Source organism: Penicillium hispanicum, assembly GCF_028827665.1.
Source record: "Penicillium hispanicum strain IBT 35686 chromosome Unknown utg000005l_segment0_segment0, whole genome shotgun sequence".
NCBI lineage: Eukaryota > Fungi > Ascomycota > Eurotiomycetes > Eurotiales > Aspergillaceae > Penicillium > Penicillium hispanicum.
In genome coordinates, this window is record NW_026623197.1 from 915298 (window position 1) to 935852 (window position 20555).

Genomic DNA, 20555 nt, shown 5'->3' on the forward strand with positions numbered 1-20555 from the left:
TAGGAGGTCGCGCGAGCTAGCGAAATAGAGAGACCGGGCGGAGTTCTTGACGACTGTAGCCGGAGCACTTCCACGACATATGCGCGGGCAGGAAAGGGCTGCACGGTCTGCACCAGCGATCGCATGGGGGGAAGTGAACGCGGGGAAAGGCGATTCCTCGTCATAAATTGGAGCAGGAGAGCCCCCACTTCAGCTTGGTACTTTGGGCCTGCATGATTAATATTCCCGTCATGATCGGATGAGCAATTGGGGAATATTGGCCCTTCTCTCTGTTTCGGTACTTTTTTCTTTAATACTTTCTATGAATCGCTTGCAACCATAGCCCAAGCATTTAATCTACGTAGCTGGGACCTGAACTTCCTATGCCAGGGCCTCCAGTCGGAGGTGGCGCTGGTGCAGCCACCATGATTTTCTCCAGGGTTAGCGGTCCAGGATCTCATTGTTCATGGAAGTTAGTAGTTCGTTTCAGGTAGATAGAGCGAGCACCACGTAGCATGCAGAATGCACTCAAAGACCATGGAAAATCCGTGATTGCCTTGCGGCCTTATCTCCCCGTCGACACCTGAGAAGCGCGTGGGTAGATGCCTTATATTGCCTGAGGCGCCAATGGCGCGGCCACTTTACGCGATTCGCGACAGGCGCGTCCAAACCTACATTTTCACTGGTCCCTGGCTTCACGATTCCCCGATCCCATCACCCATGGGAGGTCCTACAATCGAGTGCACCTCCCCCAGCAATGGTCCTTGACTCTTCTCCTTCCTCCTTCGCTCTCCCTGCTTGAACCATGGTGGAGATGCTTGGCCCTCTTCCTGCTCGTCCACCTACACCCCCAAGGCGAGGTTCACGGATCGATCAGGGCCACACTGAATCTCCCATTCCCGTGCAGACCCCTGGGGACTCATCATACATCGCAAATTCGCCCGGGGCTCCCCCGTCCAGCCGTGGTTCCAAACGTGTGACTTTCTCGCCATGGCTTCAATCCACGGTAAACGCCCAGCCTAGCAAGAAGGACAGCCCATATAAGTCAATTCTGAAGGAAACCAACTCTCCGATACCCGTTTGGTCTCCCAACGTTGACACGTTCACCTCCGAATCCCTTGCCATGCTTCTCGAATCCGTCATCCAGCAGCTCGCCGGAGAGTCCATCACCGCTCGGCTCGACGCATACATGCAGTTTTTTGGGGCACTGAGGACATACGAAGGATTACCGGCGGGACAGGATATTGCGGAGAAGCTCGGTCTCATAACAGACTTCATCCAGCGTGACGTCAACCGGGATTTAGTCAACGGAGCACCGATCGATACAAATCTCGTCAATCAGGCTTTGAAGCTATCTGCAGCGTTCATCTGGAACGCGGAGGTCTCAGCGCATCTATCGGAAGAATTTAAAATCTTTCTCGTGGACCATGCGATTACTTCCATCCATGAGGCCAAGGTGCCCAAGTCGGTTCTGACACATTACATGTCGATCTTGTCCACCCAGAACTTCGGCCCTCGAGTAATGACAAGTGCCCGGGTAACGCGTCTCCTAACGGTGCTACACGAAACAGCCAAGCAAACATCAGGAAAAGCTATTGCTGTGCATCGCGTGAGCATATACCATCAGATCCTCACTCAGTCCAAGTCGACTTTCCTCACCCATGCATCGCTCTGGGTCGAACATTTGATCTCCGGTCTTCTCAATCATGTGAAGGAAGTGCGGGTGAAGTCGATTACACTTGGCTTTCAGATATCTGTCGCAGCTGCACCTAACCAGCTCTTGTCAAAGAGCATTCGAGATCTTTTTGATCGTCCCTTGGAAAATGACCGGAAAATGGTAACCGAAATTCGGGAGCGCATGTCACGGATGATGGCGCCTCCAGACAGCGGTGTTCATGTCCCGCAGATTTGGAGCGTCATTGTTCTGCTTTTGCGAAGCAAGAAGTGGAAGCTGTATCAGTGGGAGCATTTCAAAGAATGGTTGCTTGTTCTTCAGAAATGTCTCAATTGCAGTGAACCTGCCATCAAATCCCAGGCGATTTTAGGTTGGAATCGATTTGTCTTTGCCGTTGGTCCCGATGAATCAACCGGACAAATGATGCTCAAGATGCTCGGCAAGCCAGTTCTCTCACAGTTCGAGCGGAGGAAATACGACAAGTGTGGATCATCCACTGCCCAACTGGCTCTGGGGAGCTACTACAACTTACTCTACTACGCTTTCCGACCCTCACCATCTCATCAACACCTTGACCTTATTTGGGAAGAATACGTCGCTCTTCCTTGTGCAACCGTATTCTCAACACTTCCTGTCCTTAGCGACAGTGCCTCGCGTGTCTTGGCCAATCTCTTGTGGAGTCCACAGCCAAAAATTTGGACCGACAACCGTATCAGCGACACCAACAGGATTGAACCCCAAGAAATTCCTTCGATCGACTTCAGATGGGTGCGTTCAAGGGTATCTGAAGTAATGAAGGTATTCGAATCGCTGTTCACGTCATCAATCTGGAATGACAGTGACCTGCAAAACTCAAACATTGCCCTCGCTTGGACCAGCCTATCGTGTGCCTTCTCAATGGCTTCTAGCAAAGAGATCACTCCTTCGGGCGAATCTATGCATGCGGTTTCTAGCGTTCTGGGTGTCTTGCACCGTCTATGGGCCGCGGGACCTTCCTCTTTGAACGCCGTTGGCGAGAGGTGTACAGACATCTTCCTAGAAAGATTCCGGTTCCTCTCTACTGTCATGATTGTCTCGTTTGGTGGCATTTTCACTGACAAAATCTTCTTGAGAACGGCTGATGGAGCATTCCAAACGGCCAATACCCCAACTCATCGCTCCTCTGGCCCAGGGACCAACATGGACAGCCCCATCCTTCACCTTGTACGAACAATAATCATAGCGCCTATTACAACGACGGTGACTACGCCATATATAAGCCTCGTTGATGACTTGATCGAAGCATCTTGCAAGAGTCGGATTTCTCGCGGCTCCCGTCTCGAACTCCTACAACAGTTTGCCGTGTTAGGTCCTCCCAGACCAGAACATGGCGCCGGCTCGCTTTCTTTTTCTGCGATTTCCTGGAAGGCTAGTGCAAGGGCAGCGGCCGATGCCTTGCAGTCATTCCCCGTGGAATCCGCCCGAGAGCGCGATGGCTCTGTTTCCCGTGATTATGAAAATGTCATGAAAATACTCACATCTGGTTTGCATCTCTCTGAGGTTTCCCAAGAATGGTCTCTTTTACTTGAGGCGTTCATGCGCGTGGCAAAAACGGAGAAAGGCGACCAGGTGTTGCCCGGTCTGATTGTAGAACCCATTTCCCAGGGTCTAATGTCTCTTCCGGTACAACAGACCTATCGTTCTTTAGCGTCATTGCTTGGGCATTCCCTTGCCATTCCTTTCATCCCAGCCACGGGAGCTGGAGATGGGCCGAACGTGGCTAGGCCGGTGTCCTCGCTTCTATTTCCCAGTCAGTTACTTGAGACGACTGGAAGAACCCTTCGCTTGGCATATGAAAGCTTCAGCACCTTGGAGGGTGATGGTCTTGCCGACTTTATCGAGTCGTTAACCTCTTTTCTGGGCTCCGGCATGCCTTCCTTCCGATCCCAGGTTCTTCAAACCCTCCAATCGTCCTTGGGGTTTTGGGTGAAGGATCAACATGCCAGATTTGATGCTGAGCGAGGCGTCGACAGCCGGACTCTGACAGCGGTGGGTTTTAGTCGGAAAATGGGTTGGTGCAGAAGCTGACTGTTGACAGTGCCGGGCCCTCTTGTCTGCCATCCTTAACATCTTGCAAATATCTGTTATCGACGAAGCGTCTGAACTGTCGAAATTTGAAACAATCATTTGCGCTGGTCTCGAGTCTCTTCACGCCTCGCGCGTGAAGAAATTCGTCGATTTCTGGTACTCAAATGCTACTTCCCTACACCCAGCTGCAGATAAGAGTGCGATAGGACAGTCTCTAAGAACTGGATTGGACACACTACAAACTTCAATTGCCTTACAGGATGATCAGGTAATGTGGACTTTTTTCACTATAATTGCTGATTGGTATTAATCGTGAATCTGCAGGAATCCAAGACGACATCCTCAAACGTGGCGAATACAGCCGATAGTCCTCTCGAGAACCCCCCAGTCATAGATTCTATCGTATCTGGAGCTGAAGATTACCCACAATTAAATTCATCCCCAGTCATTGGTACAAATGATCCGTTGGCTCCAGAGACTGCAGATCTACCAGAACCGCAATTGCCAATGAATTCTCAGCCAGAACCCACTGAAGAAAGAATGCCGGATGACGCTTCAAATATCCATAATCCAGAAAATCGACGAGAGATGTTCCGGATGCTTGAGTCGATCCGGTCTTCATCCCCTGCGACTACTCCCGGAAAATTTGGGTTCGATACACCTCTTCACTTGCGCAGACTGCATGCATCAAACTTCATCTCCGAAATTCCCTTGACCCCTACTCTGGCGCCAGCAGAGAACGAGGATGGGTTCATGGGCTCATCTCCTACACCTGCGACCAGGGACCCGACCCCAGCTATGAATTCCGATGTTCCCGTGCTACAGTCTCAAGATATCCTCATGAACGACGCTCCAGATATTCCCTCATCCCCGCCCGAACTTGGTTCCCGAAGTCCAAGTCCGCAGAAGCGTTCCAAGCGCTCAAGGCGCGAGCGTCGTAAATCCGCGAGGGCCAAGAGAGCACTCGCCCGCGCCTCTGCAGAGACTCAAAGCTTGGTCAATAGTCCTGCTCCATCTCATAATGGAGAAAGTGCGCCCGACCCTGCGACAATTGCGCGCGATGATGCGACCGAAAATAAGACCCCTGCTCAACTGGATGAGAGACCGCCGAGCCGACGCACTCGATCTGCGCTGAGCCAGAGTACAGACAATGACCAAAACGTCGCACCCCCACCCACATTTAAGATGTCTAATAAAACCAGCGAAGATGCCTCTTCTCAAGACTCCAAGTCCATTTCAGCATCCAAGAAAAAGAAGAAAAGAGGATCTAAGCCGCTTGGTATCGAGACTCCACAGCCTGTGGAGCAAGTGGCTGAATCTGCTGCTGTAGGAGCCAGCGAATACATTGATTCTTCTAGCGACGACCTGGAGACACAGATAGCGTCACAGCTTGAGCAAGACTTGGAATCAGCCGCGGATATGAGCGGCCAGACCAATGATGCACAATTGATCGATGAATCTCGTTCGTCGCAAGCGTCCAAGAAGAGGAAACGGGTTGAAGACGAGGTCCGCCCACCCAGTGCAAAAGAAACACGTCGGTCGACGCGATTCTCGACGACAAAGGAATCTGCCGCTCCCGATCTAGACGAGCCAGATGTCTCACAGTCTCAAAATGGAGAAACTACACAGGCTTCCCAGTATGCCTCTCTGGATAATGCATCGTCATCTGTTCCCCGACGAACGACCCGCAGCTCCCAGCGGAAAGAATTAGCTTTCGATAACTCGCTTGCCCAATCCCCTCAGCTTCCTGAGGCTACCCAAGAATCGACCCAAGGTCAAGAAGCCTCGCAGCCCCCGCCAAAACGCTCACGCAAATCCCTAGGGGCTGATAGCGAAATAGCCTCGTCTACGATTAAGGAAAGCAACAATCAGCCCAAATCTACCCGCAGCACCCGCTCTCGCAACAAGCGCTCTTCCCAATTTGGAACCCAATCTCGAACTTCTCCTGCTCAAAATGCATGTCCCCAACATGAAATTGCTCAGAGCGAGGCTGGGATGCCGCAGGATGAGGTCGTGCGTGAGGATATTGTTCCCGAGAGTATCGTCGCTCCGGAGGGGTTGGCACAACAGGATCCTCCTCTGGTCTCCACCGAAGAAGCAACTGATTCTCAAATGACATACATCGACACTCCAGCCGACGCTATCTCTACCAACAGTGACTTCCAGAAGAATGTGCATTCCGATGTGGATCAAACCAAGGAATCCACCGACCATTCTCAACAGGTCACAAGTGTTGCCACGATCATCCAGATCGAACCAAGTCCCGCCCCCGCTCTCAACACCAGCGAATCTGGCATTACAGATTCCCTCAAGACACTCTTGGGGGAGATGAAACTGGCAACCCTAAGCCCAACCGCCCTCCGCGAGGTCGACGACCTCCTTTTCAGCATTCGCGTCGAAGCCCACGACGCATCACGGCGACACAACCCTTCCGCATAGCGATGGCGTTTCTACTGACCTTTTTTTGTCTATGAACTTGGCCTTTATACTGGCACTTTTTCGCCTTTATTCCCCACGTGCATACTACATGTCTTCAAAAACACAGCGGCCATTGCATACGCATTTGTCTTTCTGTCGGCGTGCTGGATTGTTTGCATTTTAGTGATTCTTCGCCATGTTGTATTCTATATTCTTGGGCTTCGAAGACCTCCAATCCAAATCAATTGGTGATGATCCAAACAGGGAACAATTGTCCACCTTGGTGACAATTAGAGCAATTAGTTGGTGTTGTGTAAGAGGGCCTTGTTAATTAGCCACCAGACTGCTGATCAGTCTTCCTTCCAGGTTGCTCGCCACAGGACCTGCGATGGCAATAAAGAAAGCTCTGGCTAATTGGAAGTGAATCCGGCATGGCAAGCACTATATATCTTGCCCTGTGCGCAGTAGGTGGCCTTGGTTGGGATGTCATCATGATGGCGGATGACGCAGGACGCCACTCATTCACTCAAATCAATATCCAAATAAGTATGGTTTTTATCCCCAAAAGACGATTTTGTCTCCTGGTATGAATAGGAACTTGCATCCGTGAACAAAAGACGGCACTCGCTCACCCACCCACCAAGAATACCCAGTAGCACGGTATAGAGGTAACAGGATACAACAATGGCCGTTCCAGGAACACAATATGTCATGCAAGCCGGCCTGGCAAGTGGAATGTCCGCAACAGAAGGTGTTCACTCGCCGCATCCCAAACCCGTCGACCAAAGTCTCAGCGACCCAGCCTACGTCCTTCCCGCGGACGTGATGCCCGACTCGCAAAGCCGTATTGCCATACACACGCGCGGTGGCAAGGACGTGCTGATACCCTATATGAGTATTGGAGCATGGTCCTGGGGTGATAAAGCGACATTTGGCTATGATGCGACTGCAGACCTGCCCCGGATCCATGCCGCATGGGCGAAGCTGAAGGCCGTCGGACTCACCTTTGTGGACACTGCGCAGTCCTACGGCGATGGCGAGAGCGAGCGGATCTGCGGGACCCTATTCAAGGGCATGCCGCGGGAATCGTTCGTCGTGCAGACGAAATGGCTGTCGACGCCGGACTTGACCAATGCGCTGATGCAGTCGAGCGGACCGAAGTTCAGGCTGAAAGAATCGCTCGCCCGTCTCGGGCTTGACTATGTTGACATCTACCTTGTGCATGGGCCGATCCATCCCACCATGATCACCACGGTAGCAAAGGGCCTGGCGGAGTGTGTGGAGTTGGGGCTGACGCGCACTGTCGGCGTGGCCAACTACGACACGCAGGAGATGATCAAGATGGCCGACGAGCTGGGCAAGAATGGCGTCCCGCTCTCCGTATCACAGTGCGAGTACTCGGTGATCCGCCGCTTGCCCGAGGTCAGTGGGATGATTCGCGAGTGCCGCAAGCGTGGCATCTGTTTTCAGGGCTTTGCGTCGCTCGCCGAGGGCCGCTTGAGCGGCAAGTATTCGCGCTTGGAGGAGCCGCGGCGCACTCTGCGCTTCAGTAGTTACCCGATGCACATGCTGGAGCCCACGATCAATGTGCTGAAGGGGATTGCGGATGAGCGGCGCGTGCCTGTGCCGGCGGTTGCGCTGAACTACTCGATCAACAAGGGCGTGGTGCCGCTGGTGGGCATACGCGACGCCGAACAGGCGGAGCAGAACATGCAGGCGCTGGGGTGGCGATTGACAGAGGACGAGATCCGGCGTATCGAGGGAGTCAGTCTGCAGGGGAATACATCAGCATTCCTGCAGCACGGCTAGAGAGATGTCTGTAAAGTAGATGTAAAAGCTAGACGAATGACAAGAGCATGCAAGCGTCAACCTTGGAAGTTCGCAACGGCGCCGGCGGGGCTCGGCGTCAGATCCCCCGCCATCGCTTCAACTCCAGCGCCAACTCTCTCTCTCTCTCTCCTCCACACACTCTCTACCCACCATGGATCGCTCCCACAAGCCCCCCGCCATCGGCGTGGGTGCCTCCACGCCCCAGCCTACTGTCTCCATCAAGGACAGCACCGTCGAAGCTGTTTTGCCCACCGGCGAGTCGGTCACGATCCACCTGTACGGCGCTACCGTGACCTCATGGAAGGCCCACGGCCAGGAACAGCTGTTCCTAAGTCAAAAGGCCCATCTAGATGGCTCCAAGCCGATCCGCGGTGGTATTCCGCTTGTGTTCCCGGTACGCTGCCCGCCTCCTCGCATCGCATCCAAACATAGGAAGCTAATGGCAAACTGTTGGGCTACCTATAGGTCTTTGGGCCGCCGCCGCAGAACCACGCTACCTCTCCTCTGCCACAACACGGTTTCGCCCGCAACTCGAACTGGGAATTCCTTGGCAAGTCCTCGGCCGAATCCGCCGAGAGCCAGGGTGACCTGGCCGTGAAGCTGGATTTCGGACTGTCGCACACCATGCTGAGCGAGGAGTTCCGCAAGGCCTGGCCGTATGAGTTTGGGCTCGTCTACAGCGTGACCCTGACCAAGGCTACCCTGGAGACGGCGCTACAGGTGCGCAACGAGGGCACGCAAAACTTCGAGTTCCAGGTCCTGATGCACACCTATCTGAACATTGACGTATGGGTTTCCTCTTCGGATTGCACCGTCTAAGCCTGCAAATTTGATCTGACTTCTCCTAGGATATCTCGAACATCCGCGTCAAGAACCTCGAGTCCAAGACCTACGTCGACAAGACCCGCAACGCGACCTTGCACACCGAATCCTCCCCCGCTCTGGCCATCACCGAAGAAACCGACCGCGTCTACCGGGATCTCGAGCCCGCTGTGCCGATTATCGTATCGTCGGCCTCGGACGATCAACCACTGTTCACTATTACGCGCGAGGCCTTGACCGACGTCGTGGTGTGGAACCCCTGGATTGAAAAGGCCAAGGGCATGGCCGACTTTGGACCTGACGAGGCGTACAAGAATATGATTTGCGTTGAAGCCGGTTCGGTCTCTGGCTGGCAGACTCTCGAGGCTGGTGATTCCTGGGAGGGTGGCCAGAGCATCAAGTCGCGCCTGTAAATGCACCGGGCGCAAGGTGTCGAGCTGATTCGCTTTCTTCGTGCACGATGTTTCATGACCCAGTGATGCTTTTCCTTTAGCTTAGTTTCAAAACAAATAGATTCCAATCGGGGTAGTTCCTAGATGTGCTTCATCAAAGGGTCAAGACTTGGTCACAGCCGAGCCCCAATCCCTTCAACTGTCGACCGGGACCAGATTGCGCTGCAAGACAATGTGATCGACAATGTGCCTCGATCGCGACATCGGTTTGCGAGATCAGCCAAACTATCCCAAGGTAATCTCAGTAGTACCCACTGTGGGGTAAACAGAAGAAAGGACACGGGCTGCTAGCGCGTATATGAAGTGGACTCGTTCCCGGTGGCTGATCGAGAAAACGAGATCTATCATCGCTCCCTGAGTATAGATTCACCTCTTGGGTAGGCTGTGGCAGAGTCAACTCCAAATGATCCTTCACCTGATGGGCCGGTGGCACTGAACCCACCTGGTATTTCTACATTATTTCATGGAGTGCATCGACTAGTCCTGCGACCCGCGCCGCTGTGGCAGCGTGTATGGATGTATCCAGTGGAAATATTCAGCTGCCTTCGACGATCGGTGCAGACGTGCAGCAACTAGCGCAGCTAGCCCGTGTCGGCACATCTAGCAATTCTCGCATTGGACTCGAATGGATTGTATATATCCAGTTCAGGGGCTATGTGGGCCTCGATTCCTACAGTACGAACTCCTCGGGCCTTGCATAGATATGTACACAAGGGATCGGCGCTTCTTGGACATCTGCGACTTCGATCCACACGCAGATACTTATACCGAGCGGCGGTGACAGACACAACGAGGAAAGAATCTCACCCGTGGCTGAGGGGTCGACAACAAAATGGAACGAACGCTATGGCTCGATGGCCTTCGAGGCCTCGCATCGGCTGGGGTCCTTTTATATCACTCTTTCATGTATGACCCCGCGGAATTGCTGGCCTGGCTGTTCAACTCGTACTGGGACGACCCCCCTGAGGACAACCGTCGCTTTCTCCAATTGCCGCCATTCCATCTTCTCCTCGCCGGGTCATCAATGGTGTCGCTGTTCATGGTCATTTCGGGCTACGCGATTTCAACGTCGCTTCTCAAATCCCGCGACGACGGCGCTGGGGATTACCTCCTCGCGCGACGTTTGTCGTCGGCGGCGACGCGGCGCGTCTTGCGCCTCTACCTACCAGTTGCCCTAGTAATGACTATCAACCAAATCTTGTACTTCGGCAACATATACAAATTCGAGAACGAAATGCCCGACAGTTATTTCGCTGGACTGAAGCCCTTACTGTCACCATGGGCTCACGCCAAATACCTTGTCTGGAGCGTGATTTGCTCATTGGACATCAGCAACCACGGACCCGACATCAACTTAGACCGCGCTGCTCGACCAGACTACGCCAATAACCTGCTTCAACATCTCTGGACTATGCCGGTGGAATTGCGTGGTTCATGCACTGTCTACCTCCTGATCTTGACAATGGCTTTCTGGCAGCCCCAACCTCGATTCCTCGCCTTGGCCGCTGTGGCAGCGTTCTGGCTGTATGAGGGCCAGTGGGACCTCTTTGCCTTTATCGTGGGAATTATTTTCACAGAAAAGGACCTCGCAGCGGATGTTGAAGCATACGGAGAACTGGAATTACCTGGCGATTCCCCGCCGACGCAGCAACCATTCAGCAGAGCACGCGCATACGTGGCCAACATCACACGAAACATCAAAGCTTCGTCCTATGTCTACCACGCTCAGCTCACAGCCTCAGTCCTGCTGGGGACGTACCTGTTGAGCATGTGTGATATTGAGAATGTCGCACCCGAATACAGATGGCTGCTTCGGTTTCAGTCACCCAACTGGGATAGTCCCGAGATGAGATCCAGATGCTGGATCACCATTGGAGCAGTGCTAGTGATCTATGCGATTAATCAGTCATCTCTTCTACAGAGGCCACTGAGCTCCAAGCCGGTACAATACCTAGGCAGGATCTCGTTCCCGCTATACCTCATCCACCCCATGGTCTTCAACACTATGAAAACTCGCATTCGAAGTCTGTTGTGGGTCCTTCTCATGCACGAGTCCTTCCCTGGCACTGTTGAAGCAAGCAAGCGTTCAATACACTTACTTGGTGTGGCCTGGGGCGGAGCTCTGTTGTTTTGTATTGTTGCCTCGATTTTATTGGCGGATCTTTGGGAGCGACATATCGATAGAAAATGTTTGGGGGCGGCCAGAAGATTTGCCAAGTGGGTTACTCACTAGGATGCGGTCAAGGCCAAAGTTGGTTCCTTCCTCGGCCTTGTGGTTGTCCATTAACTTTCGCGGATTGTAGAAATCGGCATCTCAAGTCGGAAGTGCCGCTGACTGGCATGTACCGGGGTAAAAACATGAAGTCGGGTCTCATTACTCTCAAGGGAAGAATCTAGGTCTGCTGATTTTAGGCATCAGCAAGAAATACTATTTGAAATGGCTCCGGTGATAGGCAGGAGCGCGTCGAAGACGCTAGATATGCGGTCCTCCGAATCCCCATCGGCGTTCGCAGGCGGAGTTCGGTATCCGAACGCCGACACCGAGGAGTATTTGATGAAACTCGACTATTGAGATATCCTTCTTGCTCTTACGAATGCGAAGATCTTGATGGCACCCATTAAGCGCGGGTGGTTTACGGCTTGGCTTGACCGGACTCTCACATGGATGAGCGGGCTTCCCAAGGAATCATGCAGCTACACGGTTGATAGGTTGCAGATTCCGATGCCAGACGGGATCAATATTGCAGCAGACATATATCAACCTCAAGAGCTAGAGCCGCTTGGTACTGTGCTAGTTCGAACCCCTTATGGCTTGTCGTTACCAACGGCGCTTGTTAACGCCAGACCCTTTGCTGCGCGTGGCTATGTGGTTCTTCTCAGTTCCTGCCGGGGGACCGGCGCCTCCGAAGGGCAGTTCGATGCAGCACGCGATGAGGCTGCAGATGGACAGGCTATTGTGAGCTGGATGAAGCAGCAGACATGGTACACCGGCGCGTTTGCCACGATAGGCACGTCTTATCTCGGATTTACGCAGTGGTCACTCCTCTCCGACACCCCGGCAGACATGAAAGCAGCGGTGATCAATACGGGCCCTCATGATTTCAGCAAATTTGTGTGGGGGACCGGGGCATTCAATTCAGATGCCATTGCCTGGGCGGACTTTATGTCGCGCATGAACAGCAGCATCCCGCTTCCACTGATGCTTTTGCTACCATCGACGCCCATTCGTCCGATCTTCGATTCCGTCCCTCTCCTTAAAAGCGTCGACGCTCATTTTAAAGGCACAGCTCCAACCTGGCTTCGGGAAATTATCAGCCATTCAGACCTGTCTGACCCCTACTGGGAACCTTTGCAGCACACTACGGCACTTCGACGTGCGGATATCCCCATTCTGCTGACGACAGGCTGGTACGACCTCGAACTACCGGATGTGCTGGAGCAATACTATACCCTGGAGAGTCGGGGAGTCAACGTCGCACTGAACATTGGCCCCTGGACCCATATCGGCGCTGGCGGAGGGGGAACTACGGCTGGTACACTCGCCTGGCTTGACCAGTATCTTGCCGGAAAGCCAGATCGTGACCGACCCAGTCCAGTGCGCGTCTTCGTCACTGGAGCACAGGAATGGCGCAACATTCCGAGATGGCCGCCTGAGTCTCGGCCATACGAGCTGATGCTCGGTCCGGACAAGAAGCTTTCCACCAGTCCACCGGCTCCTGAGGCTGGTGAATCCGAGTTCGAATTCAATCCCGCCGATCCGACACCAGATACTGGCGGCCCTGGGCTGTTTAGTACCAGTGTAAACCCCGACACATCCCTGGAGTCGCGCCCCGATGTCCTCTCATTCACCACCGAGCCTCTGGATCGTGACGTGCTGGTTTGTGGGAAGCCAACCGTGAGTGTATACCACTCGACCAGCCATCCCTACGCCGACCTACTGGTTCGGATCAGCGAGGTTGATCCGAAAGGCGTGTCGCGCAGCATCGCGGAGAAATTTCAACGCCTGGATACTAAGCCCCGGGGCGAAGGAGTTCCGCTTCACCTGACTCTGAACGATTGTGCACATCGCTTTGGTCGAGGGAGTAAAATACGCCTTCTTATAGCAGGTGGTTCTCATCCGCGCTTTATTCGAAACTTCGGCACTGGCGACAATCCTGCCACCGGCACGTCTCTGAATCCTGTTTGGCATACAATTCGCCATAATGCTGTGTACAAGTCGAGGATAAATCTGCCTCTGGTGACGAGCCTCGATTAGCTGGGCGAGAGGCAATAGAGCAGAAGGCGCTGTGCTCTTCTTTTAGGTTATAGATTTTGAGGCGCCCCTTGAACCTGCCATACTGATAGCGTACAAAAGATGGGCGATGTTATCCTAATATTCAGTGATACAGATGATAACCACAGCGTTTAACTTAATACGTCGACATCATGGTCAGCCATTTGACCGACAAGATGCGAACTAGAACTTGTCTTGGCCCATGGGCAACTCTAGCTACGCGTCAAATCTTAATTCAGGGCTGTGGAATTACTAAGGTCATTGCGTAGTGATTCTTTAAGGAGTTAGGGGATTTAACTCGGATCAGCGTGTAGATCATCGTGCTGGCAGGCCCAATAAACAGCCTCATAGTTGGCTCATATGCATCTATCGCAGCATTTGACGTGTCACTCGAGTGACTTCTGTCTGAAAGTCAGCTCGCTGCGCTATCGTCGCCGTGCAGGGCGAGGGGCATTGATCCTACCAAGGTCCCAGAATTTGATCAGAAGGACTTTTGAGTATGCCATTCACAATTGGACGAAAAATTTTGGTCTGTATGATGCTTATCTGCAAACTAACACAAGTATTGTTCCTCAGTATATGTGTTCCCGCTCGAGAGGCAGCGAAGTCTCAAGCACAAAGCCGGGTCAAATATAGTTTGTGTACGGGATTTGAAGCGATGAAAGAAGCACACCTAGGCCTACAAAAGCATGGACGACACCAATGAGCGCCAGTACAGTCCATACCCCATTGTGATCTGCATTCCACAAGAAACTGCCATCGATCTAGATTGACACTTCAATTTGATCCCTTGCATGAGCGCCATCCCTCCTTGCTTATCACCCGTTGCGCTCTCCAGCCCAACATGACATTTCAGACCCAGCGACGACACTAGAGCTTTGCCTCGGGCGGATTGGAGCTTAATTTCGTTCACCACCTGCGATGAAAAGAAGGTCTCTACTTTCGCCTCTGCTGCTCATCGTGGAGAGTTGATGGTTAAGTGGTCACCGTTGAATGATGGTCACCACTCCCATGGTCTAACTAATATTATTCTTCAATATGGATAGTCTTGACACGCCTCTTATTTTGGAGTTGATCTCTAGCCCACCGAAGAAGTATGTTACTCCATCCGCCAGGATGGGGAAGGTGTCTCCTACTCCACACCAGCTATTTGGTGAAGCAATCGTCTTCTGGGCTATAGGCTTGGTGATCTACTGTGGACGAATGTAAGCGCCTAAGCCAGACCTTTTTCTTCCAAGCTTGTCCTAACAACAGACAAGGATTGCACGAATAATAGCCAACGGGTCAATCAAGTGTTTGTCCTGTATGGCAGAAAGCTTCTATTGTTTCGCATCAATCAGCTACTAATCCTGAGGCGTCATCAGGGGACGAGTATCTCATGACAGCAACGTTTATGAGTGCTCAAATTCCCAGCAAAGCCTAAGATCCAGGATAAAAGTTGATTGTGCACTGATTACAGATGATTTACACGACACTACTGGTCTTGATTCAAATATCAGCACGCTATGCAACCAACCTCATGGACCCAAAGGACTACGACAGCGTCCTCCCTGACCCTCAACAGGTTAGCGATCGAGTGTATGGAAGTAAGAACTGGGAAGAGTGTCCCTCTAGCTCGTCATGGCGATACGCACTGCTCTAGTCAAGAGGCTATCACCCATGCGTCCAACAATTCCATGGATTATTTGGACCGGGTCGAGGCACTTCCACTGGGGGATTAGAATCAGAGAGGTGACCATCTTGATGATGTGGAGATTCCAAGATCGACCAGTCGAGATTCAACCATTGGACATGGAAATAGAGGGGCGAAATCATCCTAGCTGGATCTCTTTTGTACGTGTTCCATTCTTTGGATGACATGTTCTATTCTTTTCTAAAGCAGTAACTGCTGCGGTGGCGCAGAATAAGCGGTTAAGTCGGCATTGACGCGATGTGGGGAGCGACGATGGTGAATGTCAGAACAATCTAACCTCTGCTATTCTCAGTCCGACTTTTCCATCTCTCCAAATCACTCGATCCGCAGCATCCCTTAATATATTATAGCCACCAGCCTCCACCGCACCACTCGACGTCACACCAGCTCGCGTGCTTCTCCCCCGCGGTCTTGGCTTGGATGGGACTTCTCTCCCCACGCGATCGGGCCCAATCCCGCCGCGATCCAGACGCCGACACCGTCCACCTGCCTGCTCACGACGGTCTGGAGTCACCACCCACCGACTTGCCCAGTGACAGCGACGATCCAAGACAGATCAACCATGGCGACAACCCGTCGATCACAAATCACCGCCGGTTCCCGTCACTCGATGAGGACGTGGATGATGTCCATGACGACCCACTCAGTGCGACTGCAGCGGACGAGAAGCCGGTGACATGGAGCTCCCTGCCAAAGAAGGGGCAGCTGGCGATCCTGACCGTTGCTCGGTTGTCGGAGCCTCTCACCCAGACCTCATTGCAGGCCTATATGTTCTACCAGCTGAAGTCGTTTGATCCCTCACTGCCAGACGCAACCATCTCGGCGCAGGCAGGTATTCTACAAGGCAGCTTCACGGCGGCGCAGTTTCTCACTGCAGTCTGGTGGGGCCGGCTGGCGGATGCAGAATGGATGGGCCGTAAGAGAGTCCTGATGATCGGGCTGTTGGGCACCTGTATCTCGTGTCTGGGATTCGGTTTCTCTCGATCTTTTGTCACGGCAGCGGTGTTTCGGACTCTGGGCGGCGTGTTGAACAGCAACGTAGGCGTGATGAGAACATTGATCGCAGAAATAATTGCCGAGAAGAAGTATCCTACTCCCCTCCCACTTGCTTCAAATCGGTGGATTGAGAACTAACTGGGCACAAGGTATCAATCACGGGCATTTTTGCTCCTGCCGATGTGCTTCAACATTGGCGTCATTATCGGACCGATTCTAGGAGGATCGCTGGCCGACCCAGCCAACAGTTTCCCGCAGCTGTTCGGTCCCGGGTCGCTGTTTGGAGGCAAGGATGGTGTTTGGTGGATGCAACACTGGCCTTATGCTCTACCAAACTTGCTGAGTGCTGTGTTCATTTTCATGTCCTTTCTGGCAATATTCCTTGGACTCGACGAAGTAAGTCCTTCTCACACCGAGACCTTTTCGTCATGCGGCCCACTCACTCGACTAGACACACGAAGTTGCGCAGTACCGAAGTGATTGGGGCCGAAGTTGGGGAAAGCGGATTGCACGGGCGTTCTCCCGACGACACCAGCAGTACCGTCCCCTTGCCCGCTCAAGGGATGACGATTCCTTATATCTGGATGGCAGTGTGGGCACCTGGTCGACACCCTCCAGTCCAGTCCGCTCACGCATGCCGCCGCTCCCTCGAGCGCACGCAAGACCTGGCTTCCGCCAGATCTGGACGCGCAACGTCCTCCTCACCCTTTTGGCTCAGTTCTTGCTTGCCTTCCACACCAGCGCCTTCAATTCCATGACATTTGTGTTTTTGCCCACGCCCCGGGCCCCGGAGACTTCTCACACTGGCTTCTTCCACTTCAGCGGAGGGCTAGGCCTGCCGTCCTCCCGGGTCGGGCTTGCCACGGCCATCATCGGGTTCATAGGTCTCCCACTGCAAATATTCTTCTACCCTCGCATCCAGTCGAAATTAGGGACGCTCACCTCATTCCGCGCCTTCCTGCCTTTCTCTCCTATCTCTTACCTCTTAATGCCCTTCCTTGTCGTTCTCCCCCGGATTCCGTGGCTTGTCTGGCCCTCATTTACGGTTGTCGTCATGCTGCAGGTCCTCTCCCGCACTTTCGCGCTGCCTGCCGCCGTCATCCTTGTCAACAACTGTGTCTCTGACCCCTCGATTCTGGGGACGGTTCATGGTGTTGCGCAGAGCATTTCCTCTGCCGCTCGTACCCTCGGTCCGTTCCTGGGTGGCTGGGGCCTCGGTCTAGGTCTCACGTACAACATGGTTGGAGCTGTATGGTGGGCCTTGGCTGCCGAGTCTCTGCTTGGATGGTTGGTTTTATGGACTATATATGAAGGCAGGGGTATTGAGCGGCCAAAACAAGGTGAAGAGGAGGATCGATAAAATATGTGGATGTCTACTCGGCATCTATTGCATTTTCCCGGGTCATTGCTAGACTGTTGTATCTGATTGTCCACTAACGATCAATATGGAATGACATATGATTGATTTCAAACGCGCCAATACCCAAATGCATCATTACGTACAACCTAACTGTACGATCAAGAGTCCGACAGCACGCAGTTCATGGGATGACATTCCATGAGCCAACTGTTCATTCGCCAATCTTTGTCTCGGAGACAAGCGACTCCAAATCCACCAAGTTCCCTTCTAAGTCCACATAATCCCCTTCAGCCTCACGCTCATGGGGATAGGTCCCATGTGGTGGCCACCCAGGTCTTAAATAGGTTCGGATCCAACCGTGGGGACCTACAAAATGACGCATCCGTGTGCTTTGGCGGAAGGTATCCTGCGCCGAATGAGCCGGGATGCGAGTATAGGTGAAGCCTCTCACACACCCCAGCGGATGATCCTGCCTCGGACCCATATCTGCTTTCACAAAAATGACAGTCTGGTCTACTGCCGACTGCCGGTCAAGGCAGAGAAAGGTATCTACCGCTCGACCGGGATACGTATAGATCTCCACTAGAATATCCCACATATCTTTGACTGTGCCGTCGGTCTCGCCTGCTTTGCCTTTTTTCCACGGCACGAAGGGGCACTGCCGACGACCAATGTACATCTTGGGGAATCCGTACTCATCCTCTTCGGAGTCGGAGTCGTGCTGCGCCCCATCGTCAGCAACGACCTCCTCCCGGATATGTTGGATCATTTCCTCCGTCAGACTATTTGTAAGGGAGAACGCGGCTATCCAGCCATATCCCTGTTGCCAGCGTGGAACGAGATTACAAAAGGGTTGATCCGGATGCCAGAGCGTCTCCGCGTATCGATTATGTGCCTCATAGTCGTTCGCGCTGAAGCACAAGCTATCCCATTGACAGAGAGAGACATGCCCTTTGGACAGGACGGCTCTGCAGATACTGCCCAGAGACAGTTTCGAGATTGAAGTTGGCTTAGGCCATGTGCCGTCGCACGAGACCACGCTGAACTTGGTGGAATCGATATCGGAAAAGGGCTCAAGCAGGAAAAGCAACGGCGAGGGCCACAGGTAATGCTCGACTTTGGCATCCCACAGCCGATACTCCGCCCAGAAAGACATCAACTCGCGTCGGGATCGCAGTCGGTGCCGCTCCCACGGGATCAGCTCGACGGTCATATCGGGCGTTTCGGGGAACCAAGGCTCCGCTCTGGTATAGAAGCCGCCATTTTCATAATCACATACCCGGACCGTCATTTCCCGTGGGAAAAAGGTCGAGAAGGCTTGTTGTATGACCGATCGTATTCTTTCGAGTTCCTCGGCCGTGGTCTGATAAAAGACGAAGATGACCAGATGCGTCCGACTCGGATGGCGTTGCCATAGTGGAATTTCGAGGCGCTTGGTATCATTTTCTGCGAGTGTTAGGATTTCAGTCACCAGCTCCATGGGCAGATATGGTTTCAATGAGGAGATCACAGAGCTCAGGTAATGCTCTCGACCGGTCACCGGCATGTCAGCTTCGAAGACTGCGCGATCAGGATCATGAAGGACGAACCCTTCGCGCCCACCTATGTTCGTCTCGTAGTGCTCCCACAGTGGATGCCAGTATTTGTCCGCCGACATGAAAGCCGAGGGTTGGTCGTCTCTATAATAGGGCTGAATCCAGCCCTCAAACATGAGCCTTTGCCTCTCATTGGGGTAACAGGTCGCCCGTCTCGCGAAGACAGAAAGTCCTTCTGAGCAGGTGGACTTTTGACGAGTCGACAATAGCACTACTGAGACCCAGTCGCCACGGCCTGGGCTCTGAGTGATGCCATCCAGCTGTTGTTTGGTACACTCGTCGGCCACGATGATTCTCGGTCGACCCGATCGATGACCGAGAACGGCGAGCGCATGAAGATTGCCTTGGCTATCTCGGTGTGCGCCTTGCTTGGCGATCGATTTGAACAGCCATTCCGATGGCGACCATGTTTGGATTGAGATGTGGTGCAGGCCGTTCTGGTCTTCTGGGCCCTGCTTCACTTCGTCTTTTGAGTTGTATCTGAGGTCATACTCAAGCATCTGCCGTACGAAAGAAACCAGCTTAGTCTTGCTGTCATCGCTCAAGTCCGCCAGAACGACAAGTGGCCATGAGTAGTTCGGATCTAGTCGTTCCTCTGGAAGCAACGCCTGGTAGTTTGGCGCGACGTCTGGATCCGTGCTTGTTTGGTCGGCCACTGTCATCTTCCCAGGCTCCCCAGTTGATGAATGGAAGGTGCCAAAGCCAAATGGCTGGTCTTCGATGGATAACGCAGGTGGATGTGTGCATTTCAGCCCCGGAAGGCGCAGTGGAGAAGAGCATCGCGCGCGGCCAATAAGTGTGCTCAGCCTTGTCCCGCCTAATCGTCTGCCTTGAGCGAGGGCATCCTAAAATAGAAATGTCTATGTTCCATTGCAGCCTGGAGTCTGGGATTTGCGTGGTCATTTTGTACTGAATTCACTCGTAAAATAGCATCATGTTATGCACCTCAATGCTCACTCGATGCTGCACCTTCAACAGCCATTAGAAACATATAGACTCTAGCGCAAGCCTGTCCCTATCACTTTTCGATTCACCCTGAGAATTCGACGAGCGAGTGTAACGACGGGTGATATAAGAATCACGAGTAGCATCGGCAACCCATAATCTCCATTCAAGCGCCAAATAGGCTCCACTTGTCCTCGAACTCGTACAACAAATAATAGGGACTCTGGAAACTAAACCGGTTGATGACCAGCATACAACGGTTAGGGAATGCTGCAGCTTCATGAGGATCAGCGAAACTCACTTGGGTTAATGCTGAGTAGCATAGTACCGTGACAGCGAAGGCCAGATAGTCATGCATCCATTTACCAAAGCTAGATGGACGCCGAGAATGAAAACAGACATCCTTCACCATCATAGCGCATGAGGCATACAGACATGCTCGATCGTTGG

At 53.0% G+C, this 20555-nt stretch overlaps 7 protein-coding genes across 7 annotated transcripts; 6 read left to right on the forward strand and 1 right to left on the reverse strand.

Annotated features, from left to right (window-relative positions):
• Window positions 1–784: 784 nt before the first annotated feature.
• On the forward strand, window positions 785–6160 carry N7459_005799 (uncharacterized protein; the record flags this gene model as incomplete). The annotated part of the gene is made up of 3 exons (XM_056944983.1): window positions 785–3682; window positions 3732–3989; window positions 4046–6160. The coding sequence occupies 3 exons, from the start codon at window positions 785–787 to the stop codon at window positions 6158–6160; spliced, it is 5271 nt and encodes a 1756-aa protein (XP_056799318.1).
• A 663-nt stretch (window positions 6161–6823) lies between these two features.
• On the forward strand, window positions 6824–7948 carry N7459_005800 (uncharacterized protein; the record flags this gene model as incomplete). Its single annotated transcript, XM_056944984.1, has 1 exon — window positions 6824–7948. The coding sequence occupies one exon, from the start codon at window positions 6824–6826 to the stop codon at window positions 7946–7948; it is 1125 nt and encodes a 374-aa protein (XP_056799319.1).
• Window positions 7949–8120: 172 nt separating this feature from the next.
• N7459_005801 (D-hexose-6-phosphate mutarotase) lies at window positions 8121–9204 on the forward strand (the record flags this gene model as incomplete). The annotated part of the gene is made up of 3 exons (XM_056944985.1): window positions 8121–8363; window positions 8435–8755; window positions 8818–9204. 3 exons carry the CDS (start codon window positions 8121–8123, stop codon window positions 9202–9204), a joined length of 951 nt encoding a protein of 316 aa, XP_056799320.1.
• Window positions 9205–10075: 871 nt separating this feature from the next.
• N7459_005802 (acyltransferase family protein) lies at window positions 10076–11476 on the forward strand (the record flags this gene model as incomplete). The annotated part of the gene is made up of 1 exon (XM_056944986.1): window positions 10076–11476. The coding sequence occupies one exon, from the start codon at window positions 10076–10078 to the stop codon at window positions 11474–11476; it is 1401 nt and encodes a 466-aa protein (XP_056799321.1).
• Window positions 11477–11851: 375 nt separating this feature from the next.
• N7459_005803 (CocE/NonD family hydrolase) lies at window positions 11852–13498 on the forward strand (the record flags this gene model as incomplete). Its single annotated transcript, XM_056944987.1, has 1 exon — window positions 11852–13498. One exon carries the CDS (start codon window positions 11852–11854, stop codon window positions 13496–13498), a length of 1647 nt encoding a protein of 548 aa, XP_056799322.1.
• Window positions 13499–15629: 2131 nt separating this feature from the next.
• N7459_005804 (putative MFS multidrug transporter) lies at window positions 15630–17565 on the forward strand (the record flags this gene model as incomplete). Its single annotated transcript, XM_056944988.1, has 3 exons — window positions 15630–16294; window positions 16355–16601; window positions 16657–17565. The coding sequence occupies 3 exons, from the start codon at window positions 15630–15632 to the stop codon at window positions 17563–17565; spliced, it is 1821 nt and encodes a 606-aa protein (XP_056799323.1).
• A 211-nt stretch (window positions 17566–17776) lies between these two features.
• Window positions 17777–19822, reverse strand: N7459_005805 (uncharacterized protein; the record flags this gene model as incomplete). Its single annotated transcript, XM_056944989.1, has 1 exon — window positions 17777–19822. The coding sequence occupies one exon, from the start codon at window positions 19820–19822 to the stop codon at window positions 17777–17779; it is 2046 nt and encodes a 681-aa protein (XP_056799324.1).
• Window positions 19823–20555: the final 733 nt, after the last annotated feature.